At 52.6% G+C, this 12,906-nt stretch overlaps 2 protein-coding genes across 2 annotated transcripts; one reads left to right on the forward strand and one right to left on the reverse strand.

Moving 5' to 3' along the window:
- Positions 1-389: 389 nt before the first annotated feature.
- LOC119877504 (vegetative cell wall protein gp1-like) lies at positions 390-1,764 on the reverse strand. Its single transcript, XM_038573003.1, has 4 exons — positions 1,627-1,764; positions 1,492-1,574; positions 747-1,085; positions 390-462 (listed from the first exon to the last, which is right to left on the reverse strand). The coding sequence occupies exons 1-4, from the start codon at positions 1,762-1,764 to the stop codon at positions 390-392; spliced, it is 633 nt and encodes a 210-aa protein (XP_038428931.1).
- On the forward strand, positions 1,754-10,982 carry FAM210B (family with sequence similarity 210 member B). The gene is made up of 3 exons (XM_038572636.1): positions 1,754-1,948; positions 8,214-8,389; positions 8,579-10,982. The coding sequence occupies exons 1-3, from the start codon at positions 1,763-1,765 to the stop codon at positions 8,793-8,795; spliced, it is 579 nt and encodes a 192-aa protein (XP_038428564.1). The 5' UTR covers positions 1,754-1,762; the 3' UTR covers positions 8,796-10,982.
- Positions 10,983-12,906: the final 1,924 nt, after the last annotated feature.

The raw sequence follows: 12,906 nt of genomic DNA on the forward strand, positions 1-12,906 counted from the left end.
TCTGTCTAAAATAGCAAAGATTTAAAAAAATAAAATAAAGTAAAATAGCAAAGATTTAGAATCATTTAGAATCCTCTAGTTTCAAAAAAAAAAAAAAAAAAAAAAAAAAAAGAATCCTCTAGTTTCAACCAAAAAATGATGAAGATGTCAGGCAATGGAAAGTGTATGAAGATAAGAGGCCTCGGGAAAGGCTCCGTTTCTTTGGGCCTCAGTTTCTTCTTCTGTGGAATGGAGACCAATGGAGTCACTATCATCATTATCATCAGTTAATAATTATTGAATACTGTGGCATACTGTATCTCTCAAAGATGGTCACACCAGTATTTCCCATCCCATAAGCCTTCCACCGGTGACCTCGTCCCTTCCCATCACGCAGGAGTCCAACTCCGTCACTCTTGCACCTGGGCTGCCCGCTGACTCTCCTGTAGCCACCAGAATACGGCCGAGTCCACGCAGCCTAAACTGCAAGGACAGGGACAGGCACGAATCTCCGGCCCCGCGAGCTGCGCGTGGGGGGCGCTCCGGGTCCCAGGCCGCCCACTGCGAGGGCTCGGGCTCCGGGGGCGGGGCGGGGCCGGGGGAGGGATCGCGCGGCTCCGGCTCCGCCCACTGCGAGGGCTCGGGCTCCGGGGGCGGGGCGGGGCCGGGGGAGGGATCGCGCGGCTCCGGCTCCGCCCACGGCGAGGGCTCGGGGGCTCCGGGCGGGCGGGGCCTGGGTATGGATCGCGCGTCTCCGTGCTCCGCACACGGCGAAGGATCGGGCTCCGGGGGGCTTTGCCTTGGCGGGATCTGCGCTGCTCCGGTCTCCGCCCACCTGCGAGGGCTCGGGCTCCTTGGGGGCGGGCCGTGCGTGATCGCGCTGCTCGGCTCCGCCCATCTGCGAGGGCTCGGGCTCCGTGGGCGGGGCCGGGGAAGGATCTCCCGGGCTCCGGCTCCGCCCAACTGTGCGAGGTCTCGGGCTCGCGGGGGCGGGCCGGGGCGGGATCGCCGGCTCCCGGCTCCGCCCACTGTCGATGGCTTCGGCTCGGGTGCGGGGCCGGGGGAGGTATCGCGCGGCTCCCGCTCCGCCCACTGCGGGCTCGGGGCTCCGGGGGGCGGGCCGGGGCGGGATCCTCGGGCTCCGGGGGGCGGGGCCGGGGGAGGGATCGCGCGGCTCCGGCTCCGCCCACTGCGAGGGCTCGGGCTCCGGGGGGCGGGGCCGGGGGAGGGATCGCGCGGCTCCGGCTCCGCCCACTGCGAGGGCTCGGGCTCCGGGGGGCGGGGCCGGGGAAGGATCGCGCGGCTCCGGCTCCGCCCACTGCGAGGGCTCGGGCTCCGGGGGGCGGGGCCGGGGCGGGATCGCGCGGCTCCGGCTCCGCCCACTGCGAGGGCTCGGGCTCCGGGGGGCGGGGCCGGGGGAGGGATCGCGCGGCTCCGGCTCCGCCCACTGCGAGGGCTCGGGCTCCGGGGGGCGGGGCCGGGGCGGGATCGCGCGGCTCCGGCTCCGCCCACTGCGAGGGCTCGGGCTCCGGGGGCGGGGCCGGGGAAGGATCGAGCGGCTCCGGCTCCGCCCACTCCGCGCGAGGCTCGGGCTCCTGGGGCGGGGCCGGGGAGGGGCCCGGAGGGATGGCGCGGCTCAGGCCCCACCCGCCCCGCGTGCGGCTGCGGAGGGGCGGGGCCGGGGGCGGGGCCCGCTCGGATCTCGGGCTCAGGCGGGCCCCGCCCCCCGGTGCTCGCTGCGCGTCCGGCCCGCTGCGCCCGCGGGAGCGCTTCTCGGCGCGCCATGGCCGGGCTGCTGGCGCTGCTGGGCCCCGCGGGCAGGGTGGGCGCCCGGGTCCGGCCTCGCGCCGCCTGGGTCCTGGGCGCCGCCGCCCCGTGCGCGCCGCCCCCCCTGTTCCTGCCGCCGCTCCGGCGCGGGCCCGACGCTCTGCTGCTGCGCGCGGTCCGCGGGGACAGCGGCGGCCGCCAGGTAAGCCTCCCCGCCCCCACCCCCGCCCCCGCCCCCGCCCCGGCCCCAGGCTCCCTGATCCCGGATCCCGGATCCCGGTCCACCTCCGCCCAAGGAGACCTGCACTCGCCCAGCTGCCCAGACCGAGCGCCCCCAGGGTCCCCAAGGCCCCAACCCCTGCAAGCCAAGGAAGCGATCGTCCCAGTTAACGGCTGGAGAAACTGAGGCTCAGGGCGGTCTGGCGATCTGCCCAAGGTCACACAGCGTCTGGCCGAGCCCCAGGTTCCCCAGGCGTCGGCCGGTGGCCGAGAGGACGGTCGCCGGGGCCCGGACTGGCTGTCGGCGCCCTGTCACATGGTGTCGGGTTCTTCCCCCTCCCTCCGCCCGGGCCCCAGGGCGCAGGACCGCGGCCGCTCACGCTGCTGCTCCCTGTGTCTAAGCAGAGAGCAGGCCTCCCCGCCAGACTCCAGTGTTCCGTCCTGCTCCCTTTCTGTCGCTTTCTTCTATGGATGGGAACTGAAAACCGGCCTCCCCACAGAAGGGTAATACGGACTTTCCTAGAAAAAGAAAAATCTTTTCGTTTCTCTCTCTCTCTCTCCCCCGCTCATCTCCTTAAAGGAAAACAGTGGTAAGTAGCACAGTCTGGAGACACAGGGCTAACGAGGAGGGACACGCAGGACCGGGCCGCCTGCAGCCCCTTTGCCTGAGGATAGGATCCCTGCCCTCCGCGCCGCAGCCCGGTGACCTCACCCCAAGCAGGCTGAAGGCTCTGAGCCTGTTCGCTGACCTTTCCGAGGGCTAAAAATAGCACCTTCCCAACAAGAGTTTGGGGGACAATTCCGTGAGCTGAAGCGGGGCTGAGCGCTGTGCCAGTGGAGCTTCCGGAATGAACGTTCCTTAGGGATTTGACTCCCGCCCTCATCATGCCTCCTGCCTTCCGCTCCCCCATCTGACAGGCTGCAGGTCTTGTCTCTAAATCCCGAGCCCTCTGCACCCATCTGGCTGCCTCCTAGCGATTCTTTGTGGATCAGCCCACTTGTCCCTTCCTCCAGGAAGCCTTCCCTGACCATCTGTGATGCCTTGGGTGCCTCCACTGACCCCCTCCCCCCGCCCAGTCCCATGGATGTGGTTCCTCCCTACACTTATCATCTGGAATAGTCTCCTGACTTGCTTGTCTGTCCCATCAGCCACATCAGTTTTGTCCCTAGCCCAGGGCCTGGCACTGGCAGGTGTGTGGCACAAGAGCATGCATGAATATGAATGTGTATACAGAGGTGACGAGTGTGGTCAGACTCCCCATATTCCTGTCTCTACTCAGTAGTTCTGTGGCCTTGGTCAAATTCCCCCACTTCTCTTTTGGTTTCCTCGTCTGTAAAATAGGATGTCAGTAATTCACATTTCATGGAGCATGAATGTGAAATCTGGCATCAGGTACGTTCCCAGGGCCTCACGGGCTGTGCTTGTTTCTCCTGCTGCCTGGTAGATGGGCAGGATCCGGGTGGGATCAGAACCTGACAGGCTGCTAGGAGAGAAGATACTCATCACTCAAAGTGTCATCTCCCTGAGAAAATACATCCCTGGCAGCAGCTGCAGGGGTCTCCCCCATCAGCTGTTCCTGGCTACCCACAGGGCACCGTGTTTTTGGCCACTGGGAGGAGGGAGTGCTGTTCGGGTCTCCATCAGGTACCTGAGAGACCTACTCGCATCTGCCTTTGGTGGGGTCTCCACTCTAACCAGAGGGAGGTGAAGCCGCAGGACAATCCTGACTTTGTCACTTAACCTGATTCTCGTCTTGTCAGCTGGCAGCCCAGCCTGCCTACACCTACACTATGGGAGGGAAATCTTAGGCAAATGATTTGCTCTCAAAAGCCCCAGTGTCTTTTGTCAGTTCTTGCTCACATGCTGCCTTTTCAGGAAGCCCCTCCTTGGTGCCCTTATATAAATTGGCAGTGTCCCTCCCCACAGTCCTACCCGTCTACCTCTTCTCCTTGAGGTTTCTCCATAGCACTTGTCATATCTGGCAGTCCTGATGCTGTCCTTTACTGTTTCCTGTCCCCACCCTCCCCACTGGACCACAGGCTCCCTGAGGTAGAGTTTTGTCTGTCTCCTTCATCGCCCTTCCCCCCCGTACTAGGAGCAGTGCCCCGCACAAAGCAGGTATCCGTGAATAAGTGAGGAACATAGCATAGTTGTTTAGAGCAAAGCCTCGGAACCAGACTTGGCAGGTTTAGATCCGAGCTCTGACAAGTAATTCCTGTGTGACCCTCCGAAAGTTACTAAACCTCTCTGGGCTTCCAGGATCCTCTTCTGTTAAGGGAGGATGACGATAATACCTATCTCACAAGGTTGTTGTGAGGACTATATGAATTAATATTTTCAGAGTACTCAGAATAGTGGACTACACTGTAGTGTCATGTTTAGGATTATTATTATTTATTGAATGAATGAATAACAGGTGTCACTCCAAACATTGTGAGCAACAGCTTTGGCTCATTCCTCAAAACCTCCCTGCCTCTTCTAATTTAGCCTTTTATACTCTAGTAACTGTTTGGCTTGGGGGCGGGGAGGCAGTCACACACATACAAACACACAGACACACAACACATGCAGGATCTAAAAGCACTTTGACTAAGTACAGACATCAGGGGACGTATGATGTTATGTGCATCCCAGGGCAGTGCCTAACATAACATCACAGGCACTTAGGGTGGTATTTCACAAAGAAAGGAATGTCTGAAAAATAGCAAGCCACCCCCTCAAAAATTCCTTTATTTTAGCTTCTTCAGTCTCCTCTAGGGTTAGTTAGGAAGAAGACCAAATGGCTCACAATGTTTAAAGAAACTTCCCTTTACCACGATAAAAGGAAGAAAATTGTCCCAAGAGTCTAACTCTAGAAAGTTAACAACAGACTCTGCGGCTGGCTCACAGCAAATTGTCCATTGTGTCTGCATATTTTATCCCTCCCATTGTTTTGCAGTAGATGCTGGTTATTCTGTAGCTGGAAGTCTGGCCGCCTCTTTGTTTTTCTTTTTCTTTTTTTTTTTTTTTTTTTTGGCCAAAAGGCCTTTTGCCAAAACAGAGGTTGTAAAGAAAAGAGCCCTCAACAGAGACAGGTCCACTCGGCTCTGGTGAATGGACAGATGGGGCATAATTAAGTCTGGTCGGGCCAAGTGTCAAGGGTGGGAAGTGAAAAGGGGTTTCTGTTCTCAGCCTCAGAACGTCGTTGGCACTTGGACTGGAGATTGTAGATTATTGCCCTATCAGCGCCCGACGCCTGGCAGCCAAAAGGCGGGTGGGGCCTTGCTTATCAGAATGAACCTGAGCTCTGAGCAGCCATTCTGGGTGCTGGGAGGCAAGCCAGTGAAAAGCTTTGGGGGGAAGAAGTCACGTGTGCTAGCCAACCTAAAGGAGACTGGTCTTCTTCTCCCCACCAAAGCCTTGAAATCCCGGGAAAGTGTTCCAGAACTTTAGGAGTGTTCAGCTCTGAACAGGACACAAAGGCCAGTCTGACTGCAGAAGCCGTGTGGCCTCCTAGTGGCCACTGCAGTGACTAGGCCGGGCACTGCCGCCCGCTCACCACCCCCACACCCTCACACCCCCACACCCTCGGTCTCCCGCCTGTCAAAGTGGGAGCCACAGAGGTGCCCACGTCATCGGGTTACCACAAGGGGTTTTATGAAATGACACCTTTAAAGCACTAAGCCCAGCACCTGGCTCAATAGAGGGAGCCTAACCTGAGGACACAGCTGGTTTCCTTTAAACCTTTCAAAAGAAGTTATGGGCTGCTGCCTACCTGAATGCAGTCTAGGAGGGGTGCCTGGCTGGCTGGGTCAGTGTAGCACTTGACTCTAGATCTCGGGGTTGTGAGTTCGAGCCCCACGTCGGGTGAAGAGATTAAAGATTAAAAAGTCTTTAATCAAAAAGAGGTGGGGGTGCCTGAGTGGCCCAGTTGGTTAAGCATCTGACTCTTGATTTTGGCTCAGGGTCAGGGCTCTGTCCTCACGGGTGAGTCTACTTAAGATTCTTTCTCCCCACCTCCCCGCCCCCACCAATCCACATGTGCACACTCGCCCTTAAAAAAAACAAAAACCAAAAACTGCACTCTCTGAGACCTGTGACCAGAGACTGGATCTCGAACAGCCCCTTCCCCTTTTGTTAGGTCTCTGTTTTCATAACTCTGAAAGTGGCTTTAACATTGGATTCCCAGGAATGTGAGCAGCATTGAAAGAAATTGAGATGAATTCAATCAAATTTAATTTAACTAATTTAATTTCTGAATGAAATTGAGATGAGAAGCTTATGGGTAGGAGTCCCCAGTCAGCTGCTCAGCAGCTGTATCTGGAGAACATGCTGAGGGTGGGAAAGGGCAGGGCAAGGGGAGGCAGGATTGGTAAGCAGGGCTTTGCCTGGCAACTGATAACTAATCCCAGTGCCCAGGCCTCACCCCAGGGCACAAAATCAGACACTGGGCACCTGGACAGAAGTACGAATGGACCAGCCGCACGTAAGCCACCTGGGAGCTCCGAAAAGCCCCACATGCTGTCAGAGCTCAAGCCTGGGGGACAGGGGCTCCTGAAGCAAGGCAGGGCTGGGAGGTCCCCTGCAGCCCCCGGGAGGGGCCTCCCTAGATTTGGAGGTGCTGCTCTGGGCTCCAGTTGTTTCATTTTCATTCAGAGAGCCCTGCCCATACCTTCTGGGGACTCTGGGCTATTCTCTTCCATCTTGCCTTTGAAGTTGGCCCGGATGCAACCTACTCTAAAAATACTAAGAAAAAGTCTTCATTCTGCAAGGCAGTAACAGGAGCTAAATGACCCAGATACTGTGAGAGATAGGTCATTAGGATTCAAAAAAATCTTTCATAAAAAAGGCTCCATATTGAGAAGGAGCTTTTTTAAAAAAGAAATGCAGTGTTGTTGGGTCGTTTTTCCCAAACGTTCCAGGCCCTGTAGGTGCTCAATAAATGTTAAAAGATAGGGGCACCTAGGTGGCTCAGTTGGTTAAGTTGTCTGCCTTCAGCTCAGGTCATGATTCGGGGGTCCTGGGAATGAGCCCAGGGATCTGGCTCCCTGCTCAGTGGGGAGCCTGCTTCTTCCTCTCCCTCTGCCTACTGCTCCTCCTGGCCTGGGGCCCTGGGCATGCATGCCCTCTCTTGCTCATGCATTCTCTGTGTCAAGATCTTTAAGAAAAAAATGTTGAGATGCTGGGTGCGGCGGTCTGTTTCTATGCAAATCCCAGCCGGTGCATTCATGGCCCAGGAATCGGCCATCCCTGGATCTGCTCAGTTGTCTGGGGTAAACCTCGATTCTGGTCATAAATACAGGTAGCTTCTGCTCTATTTTATTTTGCTTTCACTGTCCTTGATTTTGTAGTCTAGGATGGTTTTCATGTGCTCAGGCTGTGGACCCAGACGACCTGGATTCTAGTTTTGGTCACTTTGGGCCAATTGAAGCCTGTGTGGCTCCTCTGTAAAGTGGGAAGAAAACAGTATCTACCTAGAAAGTGGTTGTGAGGGTGAAAGCCAACAGCAGATGCAGAGAAACATCCAGCACTGCCTGGCTCAGGGACAGCGTCCCCAGGTGTGTGAGCCCGAAGGTCTTAGCTACTGTTGATGCTCTAACAACAGCTTACCAGAATTCCAGTGGCTTAAAACCACACATATGTATTACCTTACAGGTCTGGAGACCAGAAGTCCAAAATGGGTCTCACGGGGCTAAAGTCAAGGCATTGGCAGGGCCGGTTCCTTCTGGAGGCTCTGAGGGAGAGCCCATTTCCAGCAGACTTTTCCAGCATCTGGAGGCCATTCACACTCACTGGCCCCTGGCCCCTTCCTCTGTTCCCAACCAGCAGAGCAATGTCTTCAGATACCTGCTTCTGTGCTCACATCTTCCCTGGCCCTCCCGCCTCCCTCTCTTCACGTATAAGGACTCTTGTGACTACATCGGAAAATCCATGATGCCTGCCCATCTCGAGATCCTTAATCACATCTGCAGAATCCTTTTGCCATATTCACAGGTTCTGGAGATTGGGACCTGGAAACCCCTGGGGCCATCATCCCGCTGATCATACGCAAGCCCCAGCCTTCCAGTGCGCTCAGTGTTGAAGTGGGCGCTAGCCTCACCTGAGGAGGAAGAGTCACTGGCCCCTCAGTCACCTGAGGAGGAAGAGTCACTGGTCCCTCCCTGGGGAGGAAGGAGGATAGAACAGGGAGCAACAGGAAAGCTGCCGTCAGCTACTAACATCCTTGCTCCTGCCCCAGATCATCTCTCCTTCTTTGGTTTGTGCACAGGACCCCAGCAAAATCACTGCGACAACAGGCAGGGCTGTCAGCAGCGGACAGGAGGAAAAGCAAAGCAAGTCACAGCAGCTGAGAAAGGTCTTCCAAGAGTACGGCGCCGTTGCTGTGTCGCTGCACATTGGAATCTCGTTAGTCTCCTTGGGCATCTTTTACACGGTGGTTTCAAGGTAGGATCTCTGTTCTTTACTGCCATGCATGATTCTCTAAATGACAACATTTTTCCTATGAACTTTTATTCCTCTGACCACTTTTGTCACATTTTTTAAATACTTTAAATCTTAGAGCCAAATCAATTGTCTAACTTAACCCCTCGTGATGATTTTTTTTTATTTTTATTTTTTGGTCTCTTTCCCCAGTGGTGTGGACATGTCTGCAGTCCTGCTTAAACTCGGATTTAAAGAGTCACTGGTGCAGTCAAAAATGGCAGCAGGCACGAGTACCTTCGTGGTGGCCTATGCCATCCACAAGCTGTTTGCCCCGGTGAGAATCAGCATCACCTTAGTTTCTGTGCCCTTCATTGTCAGATATTTTCGCAAAGTGGGATTTTTTAAACCTCCAGCTGCAAAGCCTTGATGAACTCTCCAACTGTGGGCCTGAAAACCTGTTTCTTTTCAATAGAAATTTGGGGTTAGTTTTAGGATATAGCTTTTCTGGGGGAGGAGGGGACAGGAAGCTAATTGCTATATTCTCATGAATAAGGTTTACCTTTGCCAGCAAAAATTCAGGTTTTTTAATAATTGTAATTATTTTGCTTTACAAATGGTCTTAATGCTCTTCATCACAGGGCTTGTATCCATAATCTAAAATGTCAGCAAAATATCACAAACTGAGTTGTCATCTCAAACAAAACTGTTAGCCTACAAAATGTTCCTTCTGGAAGATCACTGGTGAGGTTCTAGTCTGCAGAAGCCCCAGGGGTTAATCTTTGCTCAGATTCTTAAAGGGCAACGATTCATTAAGCTAGTTTTTAAAATTCCCCTTCCTCCAATATCTGTTGTCAGGCTGCCTGCGGTTTAATATGCAATATTCTGCAAAACAGCTGCCAGTGTTACAATTAATGAATCAGTTTAAGACTTAACAATATGTAACCAGGATCTAAATTAGCATCAACACTTGAATGTCCGTTACACATGTTTTGGGGGGAAGAATGACCAAGTGTTTCTGGTGTGTTTCATTGATCCTAAAACACCCTCAAATCTGGACATGATGGCTCCTACCTGGTGGTTCTCCTCAAACTGCATTAAAGTAGGTCAGGGTCATTTGTCTCTGTTTAGGGAAAATATGGAAACTTTATCCAGTAGCAGGGGTATCAGGTGGCTCCTGACGGCCTTATCCACAAGTGAACCTGGATACCACACACATGGAAAGCTAAGACAATCTTTGCTGAACCCTCTACATCAAACTTCAGACATTCCAGAACTTCGGTCACAATGTTTACATTATATCGCTACTTTGATTTTTTTTTAACTGAGTTAAAGTTATATAGAAAAAGATTTTGTTATATTGAAAAAGATTCTCCTTTTCAAAGTTATATTAAAAAAGATTCTCCTTTCTCTAAAAAGGAGAATTGGAGGCACTTGCTGTAAATGGGAGGCAACTGTGAAATAATGTGAACTAATATGAAATGATACAAGCGGGGGAGGGAGAGGGACAGGCAGGTATAATTACTTTCTGATGAGCTGGTTTTACCTGATACAGGGTGTTTGATATGAGCGCCCCCCCCCCCCCCCAGAACCGTTGCTCTTAGGGACATTATTAAGAACAGAAACTCAAGCACGCAGATCCAAATTGAGATTTTTGTCCCTGAAGCACCTAGAAGCAGGCAAACTGGAGGGAATTCCTTTCCGTGGGATTCCTGTAAAGCTACCCTCCAGGCCGCATCCACACACAGCACGGTCCACACCGGGACCCCGATTAACCAGTTCCACCCTGCCACCTTGGCCGAGGGAGTTCCAATTATTAATTACCTAGGTGACAATCAGAAAACTAAGGGAACTATAAATTGACCATCCTGGTTTTACCGCCTGGCTGCTAACTGCCCCCTGGCTAAGCCTTAGTAATCTACGTCCATCTTTCACAAGAAGCTTTGTGAGACAATTCTCCACTTGCAAGACTGTTAAAGTGGACCCCCCACCCCCCACCCCTCCTTAAAGCAATTAGCGCATTGCCAAAAGGCTTCACTGATTTCAAGTTGGAACTGCCTTTCTGGGATCTAATTGCAAGGACATCAACACAGCTGAGCCAGATGCCTGGCGAGAGCGCTTGGCAGTCCCTCCTGTGGTCAGGCTCTGTTCACCTAGCTGGCTTCCCACTCCTAAACACCTTCTGTACCAGTCTCCCTACCAGTCAGATCCCTAGTAATGTCTATGCAAGAAAAAGCTGACAGTCCTACAGGATTAAGGGCTGAAATCTTAAACTTTGATTCCATGTTTGGAGGAATGGAAGTGGACTGACAGGGCAAGCAATAAAAACAATCACCAAACCAAATAGCCATGGCCTCTCCTAAGCCCACCTCCACTCCACTCCTGCAGCCAGTGGTCCCAACAGAACCAAACCTGGAAGAGATCAGAGGACCAGGGAATATGTGACTTCACCAGCAAGATGTAGATTGCCTGTATTTACATTGTTTTTATGGAACTAGGGGAAATAAAACATCTATTTTAAAAATGTAAGCAATTGTTCATTCCTAATTTTGTATCTGACAAAATGAGCCGCTTAAGTTCCCTGAAACAAATAAACATCTTTGTAGTTTATGAAGAACTTTGGATTCCTCTTCTGGTTATGCCGTAACTGTTGCTGACTAGGAAGCAGCACTGTGTGTGACTAGTTTGTTAATGTTGTGCAACTACAATGAACTATTTTCTTTGCTCGTGTGGGATTCTGTTTGGGAAATGACAGTTTAGCTGGTGTCACTGGTGAAGTTGGTCACGTTATATTAACTATATCTTGGGTGGATGATGCATGAAATACTACTTTGGGAACGTAAAAATTGGTTTATTCAAGACTGAAAAGCTTCATCCCAAGGGAGCTAACTGGATGGATACCTGGAGCTTTACTCAGTTGTGTTCTGAAGCTTCTGTCACTGTGTCACCAAAGCTGACCTGGAAGTTTCTCCATGTTGGCCACTTCCTTGTATCATTTCTAGTTTCTTGCGTCGAAGTTGGCCATGAAAAGCATGGTTCTTAGTTCTCAGGAACTTCAACACTTCCAAGGTCAAGTTTACCCTCTCTGGTCGAGATGATGTCCACAGCCAGAAACAAATATGTAACTTTATGCATTAGAAGCACATAGTATAGATCAGAAAACGGATACACCTGCTTCTCTCATGGCACCTACTCATTTATTTTGCAGGCCAGTAGTGAACAGGTAGTGAACAGAATTACTCATGCAACTTAGATGTATTTGTGTCTCGATGTTTCAACTTTACATACATGGCATGGCTCCAGAGTAATAAGTACTAAAAACAACCTGCCAAGTGTCCCTTGGGATCCAGATAAGAAGGGGATCAAAGGAAGCCACCAACAGCTGTACTGAATGGGGCAGCAGGCTTGAACACAGGCTGTACCCAAATCTCCCCACGGCTGGGAGAGATTCCACTTACGCAGACATTCCTTTAGAGAATTAAGGGCCACACTTAGAAAATTATTTTTCAAAGATCTAGTTCACCCCACGTGTAGAGCTCTTTGCACCTTCTTGAAAACAATCAGAGCCCAGAGGTGGGAAGGTATGGACATAGATGAACAACTCTTTCAACCCTTTATCCTGACCACCTGCAGCTATAATGAACCCCCCAAAGGTCCCATGCCATGCCAGGTGCACCCACTTCTGTCAACTACTGCTGACTCATCAGGTATCTCCTCAGGATGAGGACCAACCAAGGATTCCAGCCCTATGAGCTGGGCTGCTGTCCTGTACTGCACTGAATGTCCAATGCCTACCTCAGAACTAACGCTGACTGGGCACAGGGCAGTCTGCAGGATAAAGAGAGGGCACTGGCTACCCCTTCCACCACCCAGTCACAGGGCCGTGTGCTTGCCACCTGTGGTGCCATGTTTTCTGCTGCTCCCTCCCTGGGCTATAGGGACCTCTCGCCATTCCTGCCTCCAACCTTTCCATCCTCCCTCTCCTTCCACCCTAGTTCAGATGCCATTCCCACTTAATTACCCATCACAATTTCCCAGCTCCCTGACTTGCCCCCCCTTCCCCCCACCCACCCCTCCCATTACCCTTGCCCCCAGTCAGTGGCTACCCTACTAAGTCGTGTCCCCAGACATCACAGGGTGGGTATGTTCACAGCCCAGGCCAGCTCCAGAACTGCAGCCCTGACAGTACCATGCAGGGGCCTTCCCACCCTCCCAGTGGGCCCACACTTAGCCCAGCATTTCTCAAAGGGTAGACTGAACTGGAAAATACATTATAATTTCAAGATCATACACATGAGAACTTTAAGTATAATCATTTTATATATGTATATGACTTAATGTGCTTTACAAAAACTAAAACCTCAAAACCATGAAATAGTAAGCCCTGTAACATTTAGAAACAGCTGAGACTGGTGTCTAGCCAACCCCAAGGAGGTAGAGCACATGTTCCTACCTTGAGCAGTCTCAGAGGGGACCAGGAGGATTAGCTCACCAGGATACCGAATGCAGTCCTAAAGGGATACGCCGTGGAAGTAAAGATA

The sequence above is a fragment of the Canis lupus genome, chromosome 24 (genome assembly GCF_011100685.1).
Source record: "Canis lupus familiaris isolate Mischka breed German Shepherd chromosome 24, alternate assembly UU_Cfam_GSD_1.0, whole genome shotgun sequence".
Lineage (NCBI taxonomy): Eukaryota > Metazoa > Chordata > Mammalia > Carnivora > Canidae > Canis > Canis lupus.